At 46.4% G+C, this 22,823-nt stretch overlaps 1 protein-coding gene across 1 annotated transcript; it reads right to left on the reverse strand.

Moving 5' to 3' along the window:
* Positions 1-839: 839 nt before the first annotated feature.
* Positions 840-22,642, reverse strand: ACAD8 (acyl-CoA dehydrogenase family member 8). The gene is made up of 11 exons (XM_036277090.1): positions 22,524-22,642; positions 15,700-15,800; positions 15,112-15,281; positions 14,401-14,510; positions 13,946-14,022; positions 13,409-13,546; positions 6,117-6,252; positions 5,924-6,021; positions 5,444-5,596; positions 4,701-4,803; positions 840-1,639 (listed from the first exon to the last, which is right to left on the reverse strand). The coding sequence occupies exons 1-11, from the start codon at positions 22,630-22,632 to the stop codon at positions 1,587-1,589; spliced, it is 1,248 nt and encodes a 415-aa protein (XP_036132983.1). The 5' UTR covers positions 22,633-22,642; the 3' UTR covers positions 840-1,586.
* Between the last annotated feature and the right edge of the window lie 181 nt (positions 22,643-22,823).

The following is a 22,823-nucleotide window of genomic DNA, read 5'->3' on the forward strand; positions in this document are numbered from 1 at the left end:
GGTTCTCTTTTCATAAAAGCTTAATTTGAATTCCTACTGTCTCCATGAATCCCTATTTTTCCTTTTTTCTAGCTCTCTCTCTCTCTCTCTCTTCCATAGACTATCGTTACTTTGTACTACAGCTATTAAGTACGGCCTGTGAAGGCAGAACATTACTTTAAAGTTTGCAGTGTGCCCACACCCTGTCCCCCTGCAGTGCCAAGCATAGTTCCTTACGGAAAATACTCATTCAAAAAATGTATTTATTTTTTTCAGCTAGATGTATATTTTGGTTTCTCATCACTGACTTGTAGTTAATAAAATATCTTGGATATTTTTTCCTATAGAGATGAGGGATGGAGTAATGTAATGCTCGTTTATAACGAGGTTCTCTGCAAAGTCTCCATCTTTAAATATTACTTTAAATCTACTTTCATAAGTCATACACAATGCTTAGTTTGCAAAGCTAGTAGTAATTTAAGGAAACTGTTTTTTTAATCCTTACCTGAGAACATGCTTTTATTGATTTTAGAGAGAAAGGGAAAGAGAAAGAGAGATGTGAGTGACTGCCTCCCGCACGTGCCCCGAACAGGGATCAAATCCACAACCTGGGCGTGTGCTCTGAGTGGGAATCGAACCTGCAACTTTCAGTATATGGGATGACTCTCCAACTGCGCCACACTGGCCAGGGCAAGGGGACTATCTTTTAAAAGCCATTTGAGTCAAGAAGAGATGTGTGATTATTATTCTAAAATCTAGTTAAATGTTTAATATAATAAAAATTTTAAAAATAGTTGTAAAGGCTTAGATAAGATAAAAACCAACTTTCATGGAACTCGAGATGGTATAGAAAGGGGTAGGTTTTATTTATCAATACAATCATCAAAAACATTTAAAAAGAGGAGTAGCTTCAAAAAAGAAAACAAAAACACAGATAGAAGAAATATGCCCCAAGCACTTTCTAGAAAGGGTTACAGAAACTTGGACTACCCCTCCTAGACCACATGCCTCTTAGAAAAGCAAACAGCAACAAACATTCCAAGTTCCGGATCATCTCCGCCCTTGATGTGCAGGGGGCCCGGACATCCAGAGACACCCCGCATCAGCTCAGGGGCACAGTTCCCGATACTCATGGCTACTCAGAGGTGTGCTAGGCAGGAAGTGTGCCGCAGAAACCGTCTGCGACTCTAGCTGAGGTGCAGAGGACAGACAAAGGCCACTTTTCTCCTTTTTTCCTTTCCCATGCCTTTGCTTTACAAATAGAAAAACCCTCCACGGAAGTACCGAGGTCCCTGGGAGAGGATCCGGTGAACTAGCAATACAGACAAATCAAGACGATGTGGATTCGAGGAGTGTGGTCAGTGATGCGTCTCCTTCGTCAGCCACCTGTGTGCTTCCGGAATGGGTGGTGTCCTCGGGACTAAGGCAGCTCAGGCCTCGGAGATCTGCCGCAGTCCCAGAGCCGCCACTGCTGCCAGCACCAGAAGGTCACCTATAAGACTGTCCTTCCCCTGACCCGACTCGTGCACCAGAACCGCCCACAGGGAGCCACGCAGGACGAATTCAAGTGCACATTCTGCATCGTGCCAGAGCACCAGGCTTAGGTGCTACTCCTGAAGCAGGCTCCGTGAGATCAGCATCCTCATCACTTCGTTGCTCCCTGGAAGAGGAGGCGAGAAGGACGGAGTTAGTAGCAGCGAAGTGTGTCTGAGAGCTGGCAGAGCTCTGACCGGGTGCTCTCAGCCTAGCCGCCTGCAGTCCCGATAGAAACGCAACTGCGGCTTTTACCGCTGCAGGGGACCTAACTACCGCAGACTTCTCTCCAGAGTAGAGATAGGTCAGAAAGTGAGGGATAAATTTACTTATAAAAAATCCTCTCCTGATGTAAAAATGCTCATGTCGGGTGAAAGAAGAAAGGAGGAGGAGGAGGGGGAGGGGGAGGGGGAGGAGGGGGATGGGGAAAAGGGGGAGGAGGAGAAGAAGACATGGTATATATACTTCTATTTTTAGAAAGTGTACCTATAAAGCATAGAAAAAGACCAAAGGAGATATTTTTGGACTCAAATATGAAATGAATCCAAAGTTTTCAACAATAAATACACAACACTTCTTTGGTAATCAGAACACTCCATTTTATTTATTTATTTTATTTTTATTTTTTTCAATCCTCACCCAAGGATATTTTCCCATCTATCATCAAATAGAGTGGGAGGAAGGGAGAGAGAGAGAAACATTGATGTGAGAGAGACACACTGACTGGCCGCCTCCCACACGACCTGACTAGGGTCAGGACAAACTGCAACCAAGGTATGTGCCCTTGACTGGAATTGAACCCCCAACTCATTGGTGTGCAGGCCGACGCTCTAACCACTGAGCAAAACCAACCAGGGCAGAATACTCCATTTCATTTTATTATTATTATTTTTTTTAATTCTCACCTGAGGACATTTTTGCATTTATCTTCAGACAGAGCAGGAGGGGGAGAGGGAGGAAGAGAGAGAAACACTGATGTGAGAGAGACACATCTAGTGGCTGCCACCCACATGACCCCAACTAGGCCGGGGACAAACTGCAACTGAGGTATGTGCCCTTAGCAGGAACTGAATCCGGGACTCTCTGGTCCGTGGGCCGATGCTCTAACCACTGAGACAAACCTGCCAGGGCAGAACACTCCATTTTAAGAGAACATTTTCCGCCCAGCCGGTGTGGCTCGATTCCTGGTCAGGGCACATGCCCAGGTTATGGGCCTAATCCCCACGGGGGGCATGCAGGAGGCGGCCAGTCAATGTTCTCTCTCATCAATGTTTCTATCTCTCTCTCCCTCTCCCTTCCTCTCTCTCTAAAATCAATACAAGAAAAAATATTTAAAGAACATTTTCCCTGAGAGGGCTCAAAGGCGTGCTTCATTTTTACAATGGCCTTTAATGCAAAGACAAATATGAACCCCTGAGGGGTGAATAATCACACATCTCAAATAAAATAAAATAAAAAATTTCAGATTTGTCCAATAACAAAATCTATGAAAAAACAAAGTGATAAAGATCAGTGCCAAGACTGATGGTGGGGCCTGATTCAAATGTATCCGGCTTTTCCCATTTATTCTAACAGGGTTAAAAGACAGAATTTCTGTGAAGGTAAAGCTTCCTGTTCTCACAATGCTGGGTGAGAGAGGAACCTTGGGAGTAGCAGAGGAGTAAACTAGAGCAGAGGAGCGAGGCTGGAGCAGGGGAGCGAGGCTGGAGCAGAGGAGCGAGGCTGGAGCAGGGGAGCGAGGCTGGAGCAGAGGAGCGAGGCTGGAGCAGAGGAGCGAGGCTGGAGCAGAGGAGCGAGGCTGGAGCAGGGGAGCGAGGCTGGAGCAGGGGAGCGAGGCGCGGGCAGGGGAGCCAGGCGCGAGGCTGGGGAGAGAGGTGCCAGGCTGGAGCAGGGGAGTGAGGCTAGAGCAGGGGAGTAAGGCTGGGGCAGGGGAGCGAGGCTGGGGCAGAGGAGTGCGGCTGGTTCAACCTGAGCACCAGCAGTTGAGCTCATAAACATACTTCAGGGATGAGGTGTGTGCCAAGCAGCCGACTAACCTTTAGGTGCCTGTGATTTGAACGTAACACAGAACAGTGGGTCTCAGAGTGTGGTTCTCAGACAAGTGCCAAACAGCTTCACTTGAAAACTTATTACAGATGCAAATTCTCTGGCCACCCAAGACCTCTGGAGACAAAACTCTGGGGGTGGGCCCAGCAACCTGTTTCCACAAGCCCTCCAGGTAATTTTCACGTGTGCCCAGGGTTGAGAAGGCTGCTTTGAAAGCGGCAGGAAAGCCAGTGCTCAGAGGCTTCTTACTGTGCCCTGTTAAAGCAGCCACAAATTATTCCACTGAAAGTCGCTTAGACCAGCTTCGCCACATCTGCTTTTCCGGCAGAGTAACAGCCCCAGCTAGCTACAGCAGCTGGAACAACAGGGATGCAACTTCAGGACACGCACTGGCGTGGAGAGTGGAGAAGGCCATGCCCTGAGCATGAGTCCACTAGCTTACACTTTCCCCAGCCCCAATGTCTGTGATGACCAGGAAGATACCTATTTACTGATGATGTATTTGACTGAAAAACCCAGTAGCAATACTGACAGAGATATCTTTGAGACCATCTGGCTGCCAACCAACGTGTAAAGGCAGTGGTGGTCAAACCGGCTCACGTTTAAATCACTGCGCAGAAGTTTGGGGATTCCCGAGGACCAAGTTCTTACTTTACAACAGTAGAGAGCAGCCACTGCTGGAGTTCTCAGAATGTTTTCTCACATACCATCTCAGCGTCAGCCTTCTCTAAAGTTTACAAAGAGAAAGCTCAGAAGTGAAGCCCCCAGGCTAGTGCTCTCTGCAGGGCAGGGTCGGGAGGGAGGAGGAAGGAAGAAGCCAGGCAGACAGGGCCTGGGGAACCCTGAGAAGCAGTCACTAGGCTGGAACCACTGTGGAAGGAAGGGAGCACGCCCTGGAAGTGTTCACCCTCTGCCCGGCCGGTGTGGCTCAGGGGCTGAGCATCGACCCTGCACCAAGAGGTCGCCAGTTTGATTCGGGTCAGGGCACATGCCCAGGTTGTGGGCCTGATCCCAAGTGGGGGGCATGCAGGAGGTGGCCAATTGATGTTCTCTCTCATCGATGTTTCTCTCTCTCTCGCCCTCTCCCTTCCAATCTCTCTAAAAATCAATAAAGAAATTAAAAGGAAAAGAAAAATGCTCACCCTCTAGGATCTGGTGGACCCTGCAGTCCCGCACATACTGCTGCACAGCGAAGTCCTTCAGGTAGCCGTAGCCTCCGTGCATCTGTAAGGCCTGGTTGCAGATCTGCGGGGAGACAGGAGGAGGCACCCTTCACTTCTGGAAGACGGAACAAGTGCTTCCCTCCACCCAGGCCCCAGTCTGGCAGCTTGCTGTGAACTAATGTGAGAAAGAACCACCTACACAGATAACCAGCAAGCCAAAAAGGTGCTCCACGTTCTCTGGTCAGAGACAAGAGACGTTCACCTGCTGAGCTTATCAGTTCCCACCAGACAGGCAAAGCAGAGAACCCTGTCTTTCTGGCTGGAGGGGAGGAGCTCCCTGCAGCCACCAGGGCTGGAGAGCTGGGACTCTATGAAGCTAAGACGCCATCTAGTGGCAACATAGCCTCAATGTGGAAATGGCCTTGCCTCTGACCTTACAAACTGCTCATCTGAGCAAGAGGCAATGGGCTGCTCTGAACTTCTTCCAAAGGTAGGTCTCGTCTACAACACAACCAGACGACAGTGACAGAGTAACTGTGCAACGGTCGGGACAAGTAAAACGCCCGCTGTGAGAGCTCCCTGGCGGGCCCTCACGAGTTAACATACATCCTAAGAACCAAGGTGATCCCTGCGGCATCCCAGGAGTTCACTTAAGGGGCTCAACATACCTAGACCCAGCGCTGCTTCCAGCTCACCCAGGAGAGCCAGAAAGCATCACTTACAGCAAAACATTCGTCTGTAGCAAAGAGCTTGGCCATGGAGCACAGGGACACCGCGTCTTCCCGCTCCTCCTGCAGAGCCACTGCCGCATTGCGGATCATCAGCCGCGAGGCCACCAGCCTTGTTGCCATGTCAGCCAGTTTGAATTGCAGGTACTACAGCATTAGGGACAAGACAGCCAGACAAGACAGACAGGCTTTGAGCATCACCTGACTGGGGCCCTCTGCAAGTCATCTCCAAGGAGGCACTTTTCTAAGTGACTCGGAGCGTCAAAGCCTGTGCTTCTTCTACAGAGAAAATGTATTGCCTATAAGTTCTGAGACCACTTCACTTACCTTGCACTTATTACCTCTGGAAAAAATTACTGATAGAGCACAAGTTCTGCCTCAGATGCGGCAGAATTCCCCACTCTCCTGAGAGTGTGGGCCACAGACCAGTCTCGTGCAGACTGGGAGGCACGTGCAGAGACGCCTGGACAGTACCTGGTTCCTGGCCAGAGGCTCTCCAAACTGCTTCCGGACATTGAGGTAGTCTCGGGTGAGGACGACTGAAGCGTGCGCAGCCCCGAGAGAGCAAGAGGCTGGAAGGGAACAGTGCCGACGCTGCAGCTGAGCCGGAGGGACTGTGCCGCCTGCCCCGGCTGTGCGCGCCCGCCCTGTCCCTTCCAGTGCTCACCAACGTTGATCCTCCCTCCATTCAGTCCTTTCATGGCAATAAGGAAGCCCTGCCCCTCGTTCCCAATTCTGTTGGCCGCAGGGACAGCACAGTCTTCCAGGATCACGGCTCGGGTTGGCTGTGAGTTCCACCCCACCTGCAAAAATCAGGGACTGTGGCTGCCGACCACTCACCCCTCGGGGCAGTGTTTCTGTGGACGAAAGCCCATGAAGTACAGGTTCCATTCTCCTCAGACTGAGGCCCCTGAGAACTTAAAATGAGGAAAAATAAAAGTTCAGATTAAATATCTGACAGATTTTTTTTTAGCTAACCATTTTTTTTTATCCTCACCCAAGGACATTTTTGCATTTATCTTTATTTATTTTTTATTTTTTATTTTTTTTATCCTCACCCAAGGACATTTTTCCATTTTTTGTTCAGATAGAGCGGGAGGGAGAGAGAGGAAGAGAGAGAGAAACATCGATGTGAAGGGACACATCGAGTGGCTGCCACCCGCAAGACCAACCAGGGCCGGGGACAAACTGCAACCAAGGTACGTGCCCTTAGCGGGAACCGAACTCAGGTCTCTCTGTACCGCAGGCCGACACTCCAACCGCTGAGCCAAACCGGCCAGGGCTGCATTTATCTTTAGATAATGCGGGAGGGAGAGAGGGAGGAAGAGAGAGAGAGAAACATCAATGTGAAGGAGACACATGGAGTGGTCGCCACACACACGACTGCAACCGGGGCCAGGGACAAACTGCAACCGAGGTACCTTCCCTTAATGGTAACCGAACCTGGGTCTCTCTGGTCCGCGGGCCGACGCTTCTAACCGCTGAGCCAAACTGGCCAGGGTATCAGCTAAACATTTTTTAACATATTAAAAGTGTCTATTTTCTAATGTCACTCTACCAGATTAGTGTACCCACAAGCATTTCTCACAATTTCCTTTAGGATTGGGGCAGGGTGTCATCATGTTTGGTGCCTCTATGCGTACACTGTTTTATAAAAAACACAGATAATGTAAGAGTTACTTGGACTGTTTGTCCTCAGGTAAGGATAACATCACAATCATCAGCCACACTTCTCCTCTGACGGGCTCAGTGCCCTCCTGGGTGTCAGCGATGGCACGCAGACTGGCCCTGCCCAGCGGAGCACTAGCTGCGGAGACACCAGGGTCGTGCCCGAGCCGGCGCACAGGAGCTGTCCAGCACTTCTCCTAACGTGGCTTTCAGTGACAGACTGGTGGCCTGAAACCAGCCACGGCTGGAGGGCTGAAACCACAGAAACTGGCAAACTAGGAGGGGTTTTGGTTTTGGTTTTTCCCAGATAGTTGATTTACCAGGACATCCTCAGATATGTCAGTCACAAGCGCAGAGAAAATGGTGAATACCTGGGATACAGTCCATATCATGCAACTACTAGCTGCATTCTTCACTGTTCGCCACACCCACTGGGCTCTCCCATGGCTTCGGTCTCCCTTCCACAAGGGAGTTGCACCAGAAAGCCAGCAGAGACACTTTCCTCAAATAAGGTCTTATTCAGATGTCTCATATAAATAGATAAAGGCTCTCGGTACCTGACCCCTTCATCTCCTCTTCCAGGTACTTCCCAAGCCTTGAAAGAACTTTGAGGTTTGGTGACACAGATTTTAAAACGACTAATTACAAAAGAACCCAGTACGAATGGCTGCCAACTCATAGCTTCTGGCCTCTAACCCCTTAAACCGTGAACACACCTTCTTCCCCTGTGCAGAGAGAAGTCCTCTCCTGGTCCTAGCAGAGCCCTGGGAAGCTGCAGCCAGTGAGCACAGAAGGCCCCTTTCCCTCTGAAGGGCCTACAGCCCTGGACCACTACCACTGGAGCCCATTCCTTCTCGGTCCTGTCTTCTGTCCCACATATTATCTTCGCCCTCTCTTCCAAGAGGTCTCACCTCCACCCCCCAGGAGAAAACTTATGCATCTATACAAAACCTTTAATGATTAAATCCAAGACAAGAAAGCCTCCTAATTTTCCCATAAAGTCAGTGCACAGCTAGTGGGGTAAAGCTCTCAGCTATACATGTGTTAAATATGCAAGTCAAAGCACACGCTTGCAGGCCAGAGGACCCTGCAGTAGGGAGAGGCCGGCTGCTCAGGTCACCAGAACAGCTGAATCAGCACGGGGATCAGTGGCGGCTCCTTACCCTGGCCAGCCAGGCCCTGCCCACCTCTCCAGCTTTAGCCCACATTTCTTCTTTCGTCACTACCCCTGAGCCATTCTGAATACCTCCAAACTGCTCACCTTATTCCAATCCCAGGCCCTTAGTATCTACTGCTGTCTCTGCTCAGAATTCTTTTCACAAATGGCTCCTTCGAACACTTCAGACCTCATCTCAAGTGTCCTGACCTCAGAGTTGGTCCCTCTCTAAAGCAGTTCTCCCCCTTCTGTGTTCTGTCACCCTGTTTATTTCCTTCCTAGCACTGAGCACAGATGGAAGGTTCCCTTTGTCTTCATGTCTGTTACTAAAGTGTAAATTCCACGAGGACAGAGCATGTCTGCCTGTTCACTGCTCTATCCTCACTGTTCACAAGAGTGCCTGGCACTCAGGGCTACTCACCAGCTATCGAAGGAACGAAGAAACCTCCTTGCAAATTTCTTTACAATAAAAAATATATAAAGTACCCTGGCCAGTTTGGCTCAGCAGTTAGAAAGTCAACCTGTGGGCCAAAGGGTCACAGGTTCGATTCCATCAAGGGCACGTACCTGGGTTGTAGGTTCGATCCTTGGCCCTGGTCAGGGTTGTCATGCAGGAGGCAACCAGTCGATGTGTCTCTCTCACATCGATGTTTTTCTCTCTCTCCCTCCCTCCCTCCCTCTTCCACATTCCACTGTCTAAAATTAAATGGAAAAGTATCCTTAGGTGAAGATAAAAAAAAAACTAAAAAAACAAAAAATATATATATATATATCGCAAAACTAACAGAAAAACAAACAAGAAATGAAAGAATATATATATATATATATACACGTATATATGTGTGTATGTATGTGTATGCATGTGTGTGTGTGTGTAATAGTGTGAGGGGAAAAATAGAAAATGAAGAGAAGATACATTTTTTATTTATGGAACTTATTTACAACTTTTCTCCAGGCACTAAACTTGTTAGCTTTGGTAATGTGTTATAATACTTAGGTGTACACTACCTGTGTGTGTTGAAACAATCATCACATCAAAACCTGAACCAGTATAACTGGATCCTATAAAACTGTGTATCAGAGTACATAAGTCAGTCTGTGTTTTATAATCCAAAACCAATATTCCTAGGACTAAGAAATCATATAGCTAAACATCAACATTACAACTGAACTACAGAACGATTATTCAGAACTGCCTGAAATTGAGCTGAACTAAAGTCCTACAAGGAAATTTAAAAAGAAGCCACTTCGAGACTGGTAGGTAGGAGGGGCAGAGACACAGTACAGGCTGGTCCCACACTAACATGTGCAGATAAAAATTGGGAGGGATATCTCAGCTGCGGAGGTCCCCTCTAGGCTGCGCAGGTTCCCCCTAAGGAATGAGGGATCCTAGCCCCACACCAGGTCCCCAGTCCAGGGTTTCAGTGCTGGGAAAAGAAGTCCCCATCACTTCTGGCTGTAAAAACCAGTGGGGATGGCCCTGGCCAGTTTGGCTCAGCGGTTAGAGCGTCGGCCTGTGGTCCAGAGAGACCCGGGTTTGGTTCCCGCTAAGAGCATGTACCTCAGTTGCAGTTTGTCCCTGGCCCTGGTTGGGTTGTGCGGGTGGCAGCCACTCGATGTGTCCCTTTCACGTCGATGTTTCTCTCTCTCTCTCTCTCTCTCTCTCTCTCTCTCTCTCTCTTCCTCTCTCCTTCCTACTCTACCTGAACAAAAAATGGAAAAATGTCCTTGGGGAGGATAAAAAAAAAACAAACCAGTGGGGACTGAGGCTGAGGGAGACAGGGGTTGCTGAAGTCCCAGGCAGCTCCTCTTAAAGGGCCCAGGCAGGCACTTACTCAGATTCACTGCCTCTGAGCTGGTGTGGCAGGGGCGGGGAGAGGGGGCTGTGCTCACAGCAGCTTGAAATGCACCAGGTATATACAGGGAGGAACTGAATCATCAGGCATCAGGAGGAGAGCTGGGGGGCAGCTCTCTCCCAGACACAAGTGCTGGCAGAGACCACTGTTCCTTTGATGAGCCCTCTTCCCATAGAGCCAGCAGGCAGGTGCCAAATCTGAGTCTCCATCAACCTGGCTAACACCGTTCACCCCATCCTGGTGATTCTCTGAGGCCCTGTCCCACCCCACCCAACTTTCAGGCCCACCCAAGCTGTTCCCACAGGCTTTACCATAGGAATGGCCTCTCTTGTCTCATGCTTCAGATTTTCCTAAACTCTCTCAAATGAGCAGCAGCATCTGGCCTCAGCAAGCCCCGTACCTCTTCTAAGTGGCCCCAGGCCCAGCACTAGCAGAGGCCTGCCTTGGTGCACAGCTTGGCCTCACCTGGGTACCTCCAAAACCCGAACAAGTAGCAGCCATCTGCAGATCATGTAATTCATGCTGGGTGGCCCTGGGCAGAACAACAACTGACTTTGGCCTGCTCTTCCTGGGAGACCCCAGAGCCAGCCACTTCCTGCAGCCAATGGGCCTGGGGGTAAATCCCTCCCACTGATGTGCCAACATCAATCAAGGCTCTACTACAATAGGAGAGTGAACACAGCCCACAAGGGGGTGCACCTAGAGTGACCAGTTGTGTGACTGGGAAGGCTGTACCACTGGATCTTATAGGACACCTACGCAGAAGGCCACTCTGTCAAGCCCAGGCGGTGTAGCAGCTCTACCTAATATATAGAAACAAACACAGAGAGGCTGCCAAAATGAGGAGACAAAGAAACATGTCCCAAATGAAAGAACAGAACAAAATACCAGAAAAAGAACTAAACAAATGGAGACGAGCAATCTACTAGATGCAGAGTTCAAAACATTAGTTATAAAAAGTGCTCAATGAACTTAGTGAGAAGCTCAACAACATAGAAAAGGACCAGTCAGCAATGAAGGGTACATTATTGAAATGAAGAATAATCTGCAGGGAACCAACAGTATAGTAGATGAAACCAAAAATCAAATCAGTGATTTGATTTGGAATATCAGTGATTTGGAATATAAGGAAACAAGAAATACCCAATCAGAACAGCACAAAAAAAAAAGAATAAAAAAAAAATGAGGATAGTGTAAGAACCCTCCGAGACAACTTCAAGTATACAAACATTTGCATAATGGGTGTGCCAAAAGGAGAAGAGAGAGAGCAAGAAATTGAAAACCTATTTGAAAAAATAATGACAGAAAACCTTCCTTACCTGGTGAAAAAAATAGACATACAAGTCCAGGAAGTGCAGAGTCCCAAATAAGATAAACAAAGAAAAAGAAAATAAAGGCCCACACCAAGACCCATTATAATTAAAATGCAAAAGGTTAAAGACAAAGAGAGAATCTTAAAAGCAGGTAGAAAAAAACAGTTCCCTACAAAGGAGCTCCCATAACACTGTCATTTGATTTCTCAACAGAAACTTTGCAGGCCAGAAGGGAGTGGCCTGCAAAGTGATGAAAAGCAAGGACCTACAACCAAGATTACTCTACCCAGGAAAGCTACCTTTAGAATTGAAGGACAGATAAAGAACTTCTCAAACAAGAGAAAGCTAATGGAGTTCATTACCACCAAACCAGTATTATGAAATGTGAAAGGGTCTTCTTTAAGAAGAAGAAGAAACAAAAAGATAAAAAATATGAACAGTAAAATGGCAATAAATATATATAATTGAATCTAACAAAATAAAGGAACAAGGAGAACAGAGACAGACTCTGTTAGGAACAGAGATAGATAAGGAGAACGTTTTGACTGTTGCCATGTGGGCGGGGGATTGGTGGGTTGGGTGAAAAAGGTGAAGAGGCCCTGCTGGTGTGGCTCAGTGGTTGAGCATTGACCGACCCTGCATCAAGAGGTCGCTGGTTCAATTCCCAGTCATGGCACAAGCCCAGGTTGTGGGCCGATCCCCGATGGGGGGCATGCAAGAGGCAGCCAATTGATGTTCTCTCTCATCAATGTTTCTTTCTCTCTCTCCCTTCCTCTCTCTCTAAAAAAAAAAAAAAAAAAATCAATTAAAAAAAAGTGAAGGGATTAAGGGGTACAAATTGGTAGTTACAGAATAGTCATGGGGATGTAAAGTACAGCATATGGAATGTAGTCAGTAACATTCTAATAACTATTATGGTGTCAGATGGGGGTGAGATTTTGGGGGATGATCACTTAGTAAGTTATGTGATGTCTAATATAATAATGTATGTCAACTGCATTGAAAATTTAAAAATGATGAAAATGAAGAAAAAAAAAAGAAGTCCTATAGCTATATATCGTATATGTCACACATGGTATATATGTCTTATAATCCCAAACAAGGCTGGGAGTGGCTTCTGAATCCCTCTAGGAGTTAGCATAAGACTTTCGTACAGCAGGTATCTAGTAAATACTTACTAAGTTACAAAGAGGGCATTAATGACTCCTTGGCAGTTACAAAGGACTAGGAAGGACCATGCAGGAAAATTTGGAAACTCTAGGAGCCGTCAGAGAAGTACATTTAGAGGTTATTTCATTACCTGACTTCACCCCAAAAGTCTTAACTATAAGAGTAACTATCGGAGGTAAGATGACTGTTCCAGCCATCTGGCCTAACAAATCTGAGTGGGTCTCACCCTTATCACCAGCTAAAGTTACATAATTACAGTTCTACTGTTCATGGCCTGACTATGAGATTTCTTAGTCCCAGAAATGTGTTCTCAAAGCACCCATGGAAACACTCTCCCTCTGAACATTACTGAAATACTCACAATTATCTGCAATGAGTTATACTTTTATTTAAAGAAGAAAAGTGGTCCATCTACATCATTCCTGAGATTTCCAGTCAACACTAGATCTTCTATAAGTATTTCTTCTTGGGATAACAGAGTGCACCAGAATAAGAAGCTAGATAAGAAATACAGGCCAAAATGGAAAGAGGAGGGAGAACAGAGAAATCCCTCACACGGAGAAAACAGGCAGCTTGTGCACTGACTGGTAAACTCTGCCACTTTGCCCAGTAGCCTAGTATTTTGTTAATGACGACTTACTCTACTTCATATGTTCCTGTCCTGTCGAATCCTACAAGAAGCAACTGCCCCCAAGGAAGTCGGAAAACACACGAACCCATCTCCGGAAGAGAGCGGAGCTTGGTCTGGCAGGTGGCAGTCTCATAACCTGCATCGCTTCTGTCAGTAGCCACTTACCTTTTTTTCCTTCTTGCCAAAGCTGAGGCCAGGGGTCCCCTTCTCAACAACAATGCATGAGATGCCTTTGGGGCCTGGTCCTCCCGTTCGGCACATGACCACATAGACGTCTGATTCTCCTCCACCACTGATGAAGGCCTGTGGGGTTGGGATGCGCACAGAGGTCAAGGATGCATTAGTTCTCAGAGCCTGCTATCCAGGAAAACACTTGGGGGCCTCCTGACAAGAGGACACTAAAAAGTACAATAGCACCGACATAAGAAGGGGTAAAAAGAAACTGCACTGATGGAAATCAGGGATCTAGATGATGAGACAATAAAAAGAATGAAATTATAGACAAAAATGAATGAAGTTATCTGGAATCATATCAGAAGAGAGAATCAGTGAAGGTGAGCATAAGAAATGGGTCAGAGGCTCTCTTCCTAACACGTAAAGATCCTATGAGAATGTTAACTTGCAGGAAGGAAGGCTCCAGGCGCTGTCAGCAAGAAGATGGACACAATCTCCAAGTTGTTCTGGGAGGAGAGCCACTGGTACCTTGGAGCCATTGAGGATGTAATGATCTCCTTGCTGTTTAGCTGAGGTCAAAAGGGAGGCAGCATCGCTTCCACTTCCTAAGGTAGGAATCAGAGAGAAATTAAAGGGTGGGGGAGAAAGTCAGTGAAGTTAAGGGAGCTCCAGGATGGTTCCATCTCCTAGGAAACCTTCCCTTATAACAAACAGCTCAGAGTTTGGTACTTTAAAATCCAGATGGCCAAAGGAACTCTCTGTACTTGGTAAAAAGTGCATATAGCCATCAGACCACTTCCATCTTCATCACACTAGCTTACAGTGAGCCTCCTAGGAGCTTGGAGAAACTTTGCTCTAGAGGCCTTTTACTCTTGTAACATCAAGTCATGAGGATCGATTACTCTACAACCAAACTCCTTGGAAACAACGATTACATGTATCAGTGGGCTAAGGCGTGCTCAGTGACTGAATGGCAAACCCACCTGGCTCAGTGAGGCAGTAGGAAGCAAACTTCTCCATGGTACAGAGCGGTGGGCAAAATTTGTGCCTCTGTTCCTCGTTTCCAAAGGTATCGATCATCCAGACACACATGCTGACAAGTATAGCGAGAAGAAAAGACACTCACAGAGATAAAGAAGGAAAAGGCATTTGAGAGGGGGGAGGGAAAAGGGAACAAAGGCAGGAAAGTAGACAGATGCAGAAGAGAGAGTGAGAAGGGAAAAGTCACAATTGAGAAGATTCAACTTTAAAGGAAAGGCCTGGATTAAAAACATATTTCTAGAATTCATACCGCCCAGAGATAACCAGGGCCAAGGTATTTCTCACTTGGATGTTCATGCTAGTTCTTAGTTAACTGCGCTCCCTAAAATTCAAAGAGCTTTCTGTACTTTCCCAAATTCCTGGAGGTTTCATCTTTGGGCTGAGGAAAAGAGAAACAGGGCCCTGACGACTCTACAGGAGAAGTCTGCTTGGTCCCACTCAGTCTAGGATTTGGGAGAAGGCAGGCAGACCTGACGCTCTGAGCAACATACAAGATGACAGATTCAAATCCAACAGATCTACTGCGCACTTTTAACAGTCTGGTTCTTCAAAGGCAACCGATCTGAAAAGATAAATCTTTTCCTTATTTATCTGAAATTCCGTAGTCAACCCATGTGAGCACTTCACTGTGCTTTTCAAGCCTGGGCACTCACTTGTGGATGCTCACATAGGCTGTGGTGCTGGTGCAGCCTGTAGCCAAGGCTTCAAAGATGACAGAGGCATCGAGCCGTGACAGTCCAGACCCACCCACATCCGTTCGTACGTAGACCCCACCAAAGCCTAGCTGGGCTGCCTTCCGCATCATGTCCACTGGGAACAGTTCCTACGTACAAAAGACAGCAGGGTCATTAGTAAGTTCATTCACAGATAAACTTTTCTTTAGAGGGCACAATGAAGGGTTAAGATGTTTGCTTTTGGGAGTGTAGGGATTCTCTTAAATTAATATGCCTATCTGTCATCTATACAGAGGTATCAGTTAAAATGCATTCTGTAAGAACTGGTTTTCTGGCATTAAAGTTTCTTTTCATTATCAACACAACTGCCTCCGTGTTAGAAGAGGTCCGAATTTTTGTACAACAGAAATAAAACAGAACAGTACAGGTGTCTTCAACATAGGAAAGGAATCACATCGCTACCAGTACTCTGATTCGTAAGTGGAAATAAACACTGAACAATTAGGGTTACAGGGAGATGAAGAAAAGGCATTTGTTGGAACATCTCGCCACGAGGAAAACTCCTACCTTCTCGTCCCACTCTGCCATATGCGGAGCCATCTCCCGGGCTGCAAAGTCAAAAGCCACTTTCTGATATCCTTTCTGTTCTTCATTTAGTCCGATGGAGGCTGTGGGCAAGACTAGATTCAGTTCCAAAGCAGGGGTCCGGGAAGAGTACCGCAAATAAGCACCATGAGGCTGGGACTGTGGCCTTGCTATTGCATTTCCCATATGCAGTACTGCCTTTAGCATCCACAGAATGACATCTCCCACCATTAATCCGTCCCTTTGATATAGTTATCACCTTTCCTTCTTCCTTTACTCCCAAGTGGATCAAATGACCTACCAGCTATTCTTTCAATACTCTATCTCTTCCTCCTCATAAATCCACATTAAAATAATAATAAACACACACTGACCCTCAAATTATGGTAAACATTTTTTTTTCCCTTTAGGATATCCTACCTGTTCTGTGTTAGAGACCTGGGAAAATCTCTATAGCTGTCTATGTGCACCATTTATTTTAAAAGATCAATCGGGAAAGGAAGATACATGTACTTTGGCTTACCTTCCAAATTAAGGAAATGGTCCTATAATAAGGACCATTTGGCAAGTCTCAGACATTCACTGAGAACAATGTTGAAGAAAGTGTTTCAGTGTTGAAAACAGGGTTAAGGCCTTACTAAATCTGTCTTTATTCCATGGACTCAGAATTCCTAGAACATTTTCTATCTTAACAATCAGTGCTGTGATTTTGGAAAATTCCTTCACTTACAGGTCTAAGATACTTAAAAGCTAAGGACAATGAATAATTTGAGCAATACCAACAGGCAGGAAGTACAGCTTCACCGGAAGAGGTTTCTCCACAGCCTTAAACATCTTGTGAAAGACTATGAGTACTTCATCAGAGGTGATACTCTAGAAGGGATCTATATCTATCTACATAGAACAGAGTGACTATCCAGTTCACAATATCATTACTTTACAAATTTTCTTTTTTTTTTAATCCTCCCCCGAGGACATTTTTCCATTTTTTGTTCAGGTAGAGTGGGAGGGAGAGAGAGGAACAGAGAGAGAGAGAGAAACATCGATGTGAAAGGGACACATCGAGTGGCTGCCACCCGCACAACCGACCAGGGCCGGGGACAAACTGCAACCGAGGTACATGCCCTTAGCGGGACCTGAACCCGGGTCTCTCAGGACCACAGGCCGACGCTCTAACCGCTGAGCCAAACCGGCCAGGGCACTTTACAAATTTTCTTTAAGGAATCAGTTCCCCTAGAGACATGAACACCATTTTTCAAATCCTGCACAGAATAAGATAGGACTGAATTGGAAAGCAGAGCTGTAAGTCAACTAGCTAGTAAAGTCTAAAATAGGTTTCCTCCCTGGCCCATCTGGCTCAGCAGTTTGAACATCAGCCCATGGACCAAAGGGTCATGGGTTTGATTCTGATCAAGGGCACATACCTGGGTTGCAGGTTCAATCCCTGACCCTGGTCTGTGTGCAAGCTGGAGGCAACCAATCAATGTGTCTCTCTCACATTGATGTTCCTCCCCCTGCCCGCCTTTCCTCCCTTCCACTCTGTCTAAAAATCAATGCAAAAATATCCCTGGGTGAAGATTAACAAAAAATATATAAATAAATAAAAATATGTTTACTGTTTTGCAAAGTAACACAGACTTCCAGCTCGAGGCAGGTCAGAAGCTAAAAGTAAAGACCTAGGCAAAGCGCCTGTGAAAAACAACCTTGTGGGGTAGGGTAGAGAATTTAGGAGACAGGGCCACAAACCCTGGGAGCCAGCACACCACAGTAGGGTCAGCAACGTGCACAGGGTGAATCAGACTTACATTGTTCACACTGATTTCTCTTCGGTTGTTTCTTAGCACTGTAGGGATGGGGGTTGGTAGATGAGAGATTTGTAACCTTGTAATATGCACTCTTGAAACCTGGCCAGCCTAGGATCAAAGTGTGTGGACAGACAAGTTTGACTGAAAGGTTCTAAATGCTTTGTTTACACATGAATAAGATAAGGTTTGCATGACAAAGTGTTGGAAGACTATAGCCGCTAATGGGCCACACCCAATAGTGTCTGGGTTTGTTATTTTTTAGCTTTGAAGTAAAAAAAAAAAAGCGAGAGACAAGGCTAGGCTGTATGATTTGTAGAGACACCATCTTAAGGAATAATTTCCATAAATCCACATGTAACTTGGGGAACCAATCTGCAAATAAATTGGGCTGCATCCAGAGATCTGAAGCATCTGTTCCCTTGCTATGCTCCCCTCACTCCTACCAGCATGTGCTTGTAGTTCACTGTGCTGCGCTGACCCCAGGCAGGCCAAGAGTAGTGCCATTTTCATAAGACCACCTGCCTGGGCTGTGCTAAGGAAAAACAGGAGTGCAGGCCTATCCTGGGGGGCACAGTGAGCCCTGGGGCACCATGTGGCTGTGAAAAGGAAAGGGGAAAGAGAAAATGCAGGGCTCTGTATTCCCATCCCAGGTTTCATCCTGCAGTGCTAAAAACCTGGTCATTCTGGGGTGATGCTAAGGAGCACTCAAGAAAAACTAAGGAGTCACACTAAAAAAAAAAAAAATTGATTTCAATGCCTGATACCAATACACAGCCCTTTCAGGAGAGCATGTTCAGGTGGCAGAGTTTCTGTAGGGCAGAGCTGGGCACCTCCTCTGCCAGGCAGGAGGAAGCAGTCCGTCTATATCAGTACTCTCATTAAAATGGGAAACTCAGAAATGAATTGTCGTGAGGATTAAAGATTAGGCGACCTTGAGAAGCCCAGAGCAGGAACCAATGTTAGGTGTTACCCTCAGGAATATCATTTAGGGATAAGCAAGTCATGATTCCCCTACTGGGAATCAGCTCACTTATTTGCACAATGCTGAAATGCCCTGTACTGCAACTCACAGCTCAAAAACCATTCACAAGAGTATTTATTGACTGTCTCCTGTGGAGCGGTGCTGGGATTACTGCTCCACAGGTAAGATGAATATGGTCAATTCACACAAAGGATGACATAAACGGTAATAGTGCAAACATCTTACTGTGCAAAGAGAAGTGCTTCAGAATTTCAATCCCAGCAAGAGCGCAACAAGTGTTCGCACACAGTTATTATTATTTGACAGTGTAAAACAAGTAGTTCAAGGAAAAAAAAAGATTTAAATGGCATGTTAAGTGAATAACAGGGAATATATATATGCAAATCATATGTATAAGTAAATACAACATAATTACATTTTTTAAGATAACAAATAGTCCATTTTAGCTAAAGGGATGCTAACAGAAGGAGAGCATTACTTGGAGGAAAAAAAAGTGGGAGAGGCAAGTTAAAAAGCAAATTATACACATGAAAGCATGGTTACTAAGTAAAAATGCCTAAGTTCCCAGAAAACATACACTATAAAGCAAAGCAAAACAAAACCCTCATGAAATTTGCTGGAGCTACTGGTAGAGTTCAAGAAGCCCCCGCCCCCTCCCGCCCCCCCCCCCCCACACACACAAATGGTAAAGCTAAGTGGAAAACTGGTCCAAACGAGATAGAAAAGCCTTCACTGTACAAGCAACTCAAGTATAAGCAAGAGGTGAAAACACACAAAGAAAAACTCCAAATGATACAGAATCTTTAAATGCATCCAAAGTACAGAGTCAGTATTCTCTGAGAATCTTGGTATTCCAGGAGTGCTTGGGAAGTCGCAGCCAACTTCAGTGAAAGAGCCACAGGACAAGGAATTAGTCATTTGAGCTCTGATTCTGAAATTATAAATTGTACAACTTTCAAAAAATAAAAAAAAATTATGCAACTCAGTAAGTCAGATATGTTTATGAACCTCAGCTGTCACATTGTAAAATGAGGGGGCTCTGCTAGAGAGTGAATACATTTCCTCATTTGTAAAGTGATAATAATACCTGTAAAATGAGGACACTATATATAAATACGTAATATATGTTAAAATATAATAAAAAGCACAACTTCTTAAAAATTTTTCACATTGACATATGCAATGAAACAATGAGACCTATTTGTTGGTAACTTCCATTAATGTGCTATTTTAACATGTAGGACGAGATATTGAAAGGACTTCCTTCCATTTTACTATTTAAAAGATAATTTCCTTGAAAATCATGAAAAAGTACCTCATTGGCTGAAGTTACATCACAAGATGCTGGAAATACTCACATTTAACCTATACGCTGACGTAACAACTCCCTGTCTGCTTTGGTAAGGGTGACCCGGCCCTGTGTACCGAATTCCAAGTGCTAGAACACAGCAGCACCAGTGAAGGTGTTTCAGGACACTGAGAATTAAACAGTACTCTATATCTTAGTGTACTTTCCAGATCTAAGGGTCAATCTAAGGGATTCACAGACTATCCTACTGTAAAGAAAAGTATCATTTATTTAAAATTTTAAAATATATACTTGAGAAGAAAAATGTGGTTAGGTGCTTGACAGAAGCACAAAGTGGCTGGGTAGCTCCTAGTCAGCTTAGGCCCTCACCTCTCCATTACTCACATCTAAATTACCTGCCTGGTCCCTGAAGACATTCAGGTCTGTAAACTCTGGTAGTTTACCACTTGCAACATTTCCTTTTCCTTTAGGAATTTCAACAGTAAAAGTGATTTATAGGTAAAGGTGTAAAGTTAAAAAATCTAAATACGTGAGCAAATCTTGTATTACCTGGAGCTTTTGTTCATCTAGCACCACTAGCACCATGGTTTTTATATTTTTTACTGCCTTTATGACCTATTGTTATGATTAAAAAAAAATCAAAAAACAAAGCCTCGAGTTTCTGCACCTCTCTTAAGCATCCACTCCTTCTCTAAAAGCAGGGATAATAACACTATACCTCAGAGTTGTGAGAGTAAATGCAAAACCCTTGGTTATTGTACTTATTGCATAAGTAAAATTATGAAACATGTCAAGACTAAGCTTAAGGAAGATCTGAACAATTAACAGGATTAGCAACAGGACTAAGCTGTATTAGCTGCAAAGTAGCTTCATATCTCTACTTATCTTAGGAAGGTACTGTTTCAGACAAGCATTTCCAAGCTCCTCTACACCAGCGATTTTCAACCCTTTTCATCTCACAGCACACAAACTAATCACTAAAATTCTGTGGCACACACAAAAAAGATGTAATTTTGATTCATTCACACCAGATGACTATTGTGTTGGCTGCTGTCACTTTTATTTTTTAATTTTTTTAATCCTCACCATGTTGTAGCTCACTGTCCTTAGAATCCAACTTGTCTTTGAGCTGCCCTAATTAACAACCTCAGGGACAGCAAGATGAACAACGGGGAATGTTATAGATGGCTTTAGCCCCATAAAAATTAAGCAGAGTTTGACCTTCACTGGGAATTTGAAAAGCAACATCCTTCAAGAAAAGGGAGGACAGAAACGGCCCCAAGGCCAGAGTGTCCCGCATGCTCTGTAAAGAAACTGATAGGGAGAAACTGAAGCTCCCTTTACCCCATAAAACTGTAACTGTTCAACATGTGTGTATTGCACCTGACTGACCGCTGATATCCGTCTCGAATTTGTTAGTTTTTAAAACTTGGATAATGGGCCCTGGCCAGTTTGGCTCAGCGGTTAGAGCGTCGGCCTGCGGTCCGGAGAGACCCGGGTTCGGTTCCCGCTAAGGGCACGTACCTCGGTTGCAGTTTGTCCCCGGCCCTGGTTGGTCGTGCGGGTGGCAGCCACTCGATGTGTCCCTTCACATCGATGTTTCTCTCTCTCTCTCCCTCCCTTCCTCTCTCTCCCTCCCACTCTACCTGAACAAAGAATGGAAAAATGTCCTCGGGTGAGGATAAAAAAAAAAAAAAAGAAAACTTGGATAATGGAATGAATAGCAGAATAATGTGTGCTGACCCAGTTCACCCAGTTCCCTTTCGCCTCAGCTCCCTCCCACCTCCGTTCCCTCCTGCTTATCACTAACTGCCTCTGCTTCTGTACAAGCAGCTTGCTTGCTCTGCTAAACTCTTGAATGACCCCTGCCCTATATAAGCAACCCTCCCCCTGAGCTCGGGGCTGCAGTTCTCCTCTGTGTAGGTTGGCTGCAGTCCCTGCGCAGGTAATAAAACATCCCCAACAACTGAAAAATGGAGTCTGAGTGTGGTCGATCTCCTGGGTTACAACAACTAGAGGATATATTTTTTATTTATCTTCAGATTGAGTGCAAGGGAGAGAGAAATATCGATGTGAGAGACACACATAGACTGGCTGCCTTCCCCAGGATGCCAACCAGGACCGGGAACCAAACCAGAACCGAGCTACTACCCTTGAACAGAATCCAACCCTAGACTCTTTGGTCTGCAGGCAGACACTCTAACCGCTGGGCCAAACCCAAAGGGCTGCTGTAACTTTTTTATTTGACAACCTAAGAGAAAGGGGTCAGTGTCCCAGACTAAGTAGTCAGGTATTGCATGTTTTAAAAATTCCTGCAGCACACCCGTTGAAAATCGCTGCTCTACACCTGTGCGGTGGGCGGGAGAAAGGACAGGGCTCCAGAACCAGTGAGGCCTGACCACACGTCTCAGAAACCTGGCTGGGTCACCACCCTTTGCAGGGTGGGGGTGGGGGCGTAGCAGAGGAGGCCCAAGGGCGCAACAGGCGGACTGAGGTCAGAGACAGCGAGGTCTGGCCGAGCCCACCCAGGTAGGTTAAGGTAGGATAGAGTAGGTTAGGGTGACCGCTCGTGGGTGATGGGCGGGAGGCGGGGAGCCGGACCAGAAGTGACCGCGGTGCCGACCTCCCCGGGGTAACAGCGCGCCCCGTGGGCGCGGAGACCACAGCCCCAGTCCGGTCCCGAACACCTGTACCCCGGGGAGAGCCTTACGATCAATGCAGGAGACCAAGCTCCGGTGGCCGCTTCCGGCGGGGGCCCGGATGCCGCCGCCAGGGCAGCGGAGCCGCGCTCCGAGACGCAGGCAGCTGCTTCGCAGCATAGCGCCCTTTCCTGCTGCAGCCGGGGCCTGACAACCCGTGACCCGAGCGCTGGTCTCACTGCCCAACCCAGCGCCCGGCCCCTGCCCCGCCCCGCGCGCTGGGAGCCGTGGAGCACTCTGGGAGCTGTAGTGCTCGGGGGACCCTCATCCGGGTCCAGACTCAGGAGGGTCTGCGCCAGGGCGGGAACTAC

Source organism: Molossus molossus, unplaced genomic scaffold, assembly GCF_014108415.1.
Source record: "Molossus molossus isolate mMolMol1 unplaced genomic scaffold, mMolMol1.p scaffold_m16_p_22, whole genome shotgun sequence".
NCBI lineage: Eukaryota > Metazoa > Chordata > Mammalia > Chiroptera > Molossidae > Molossus > Molossus molossus.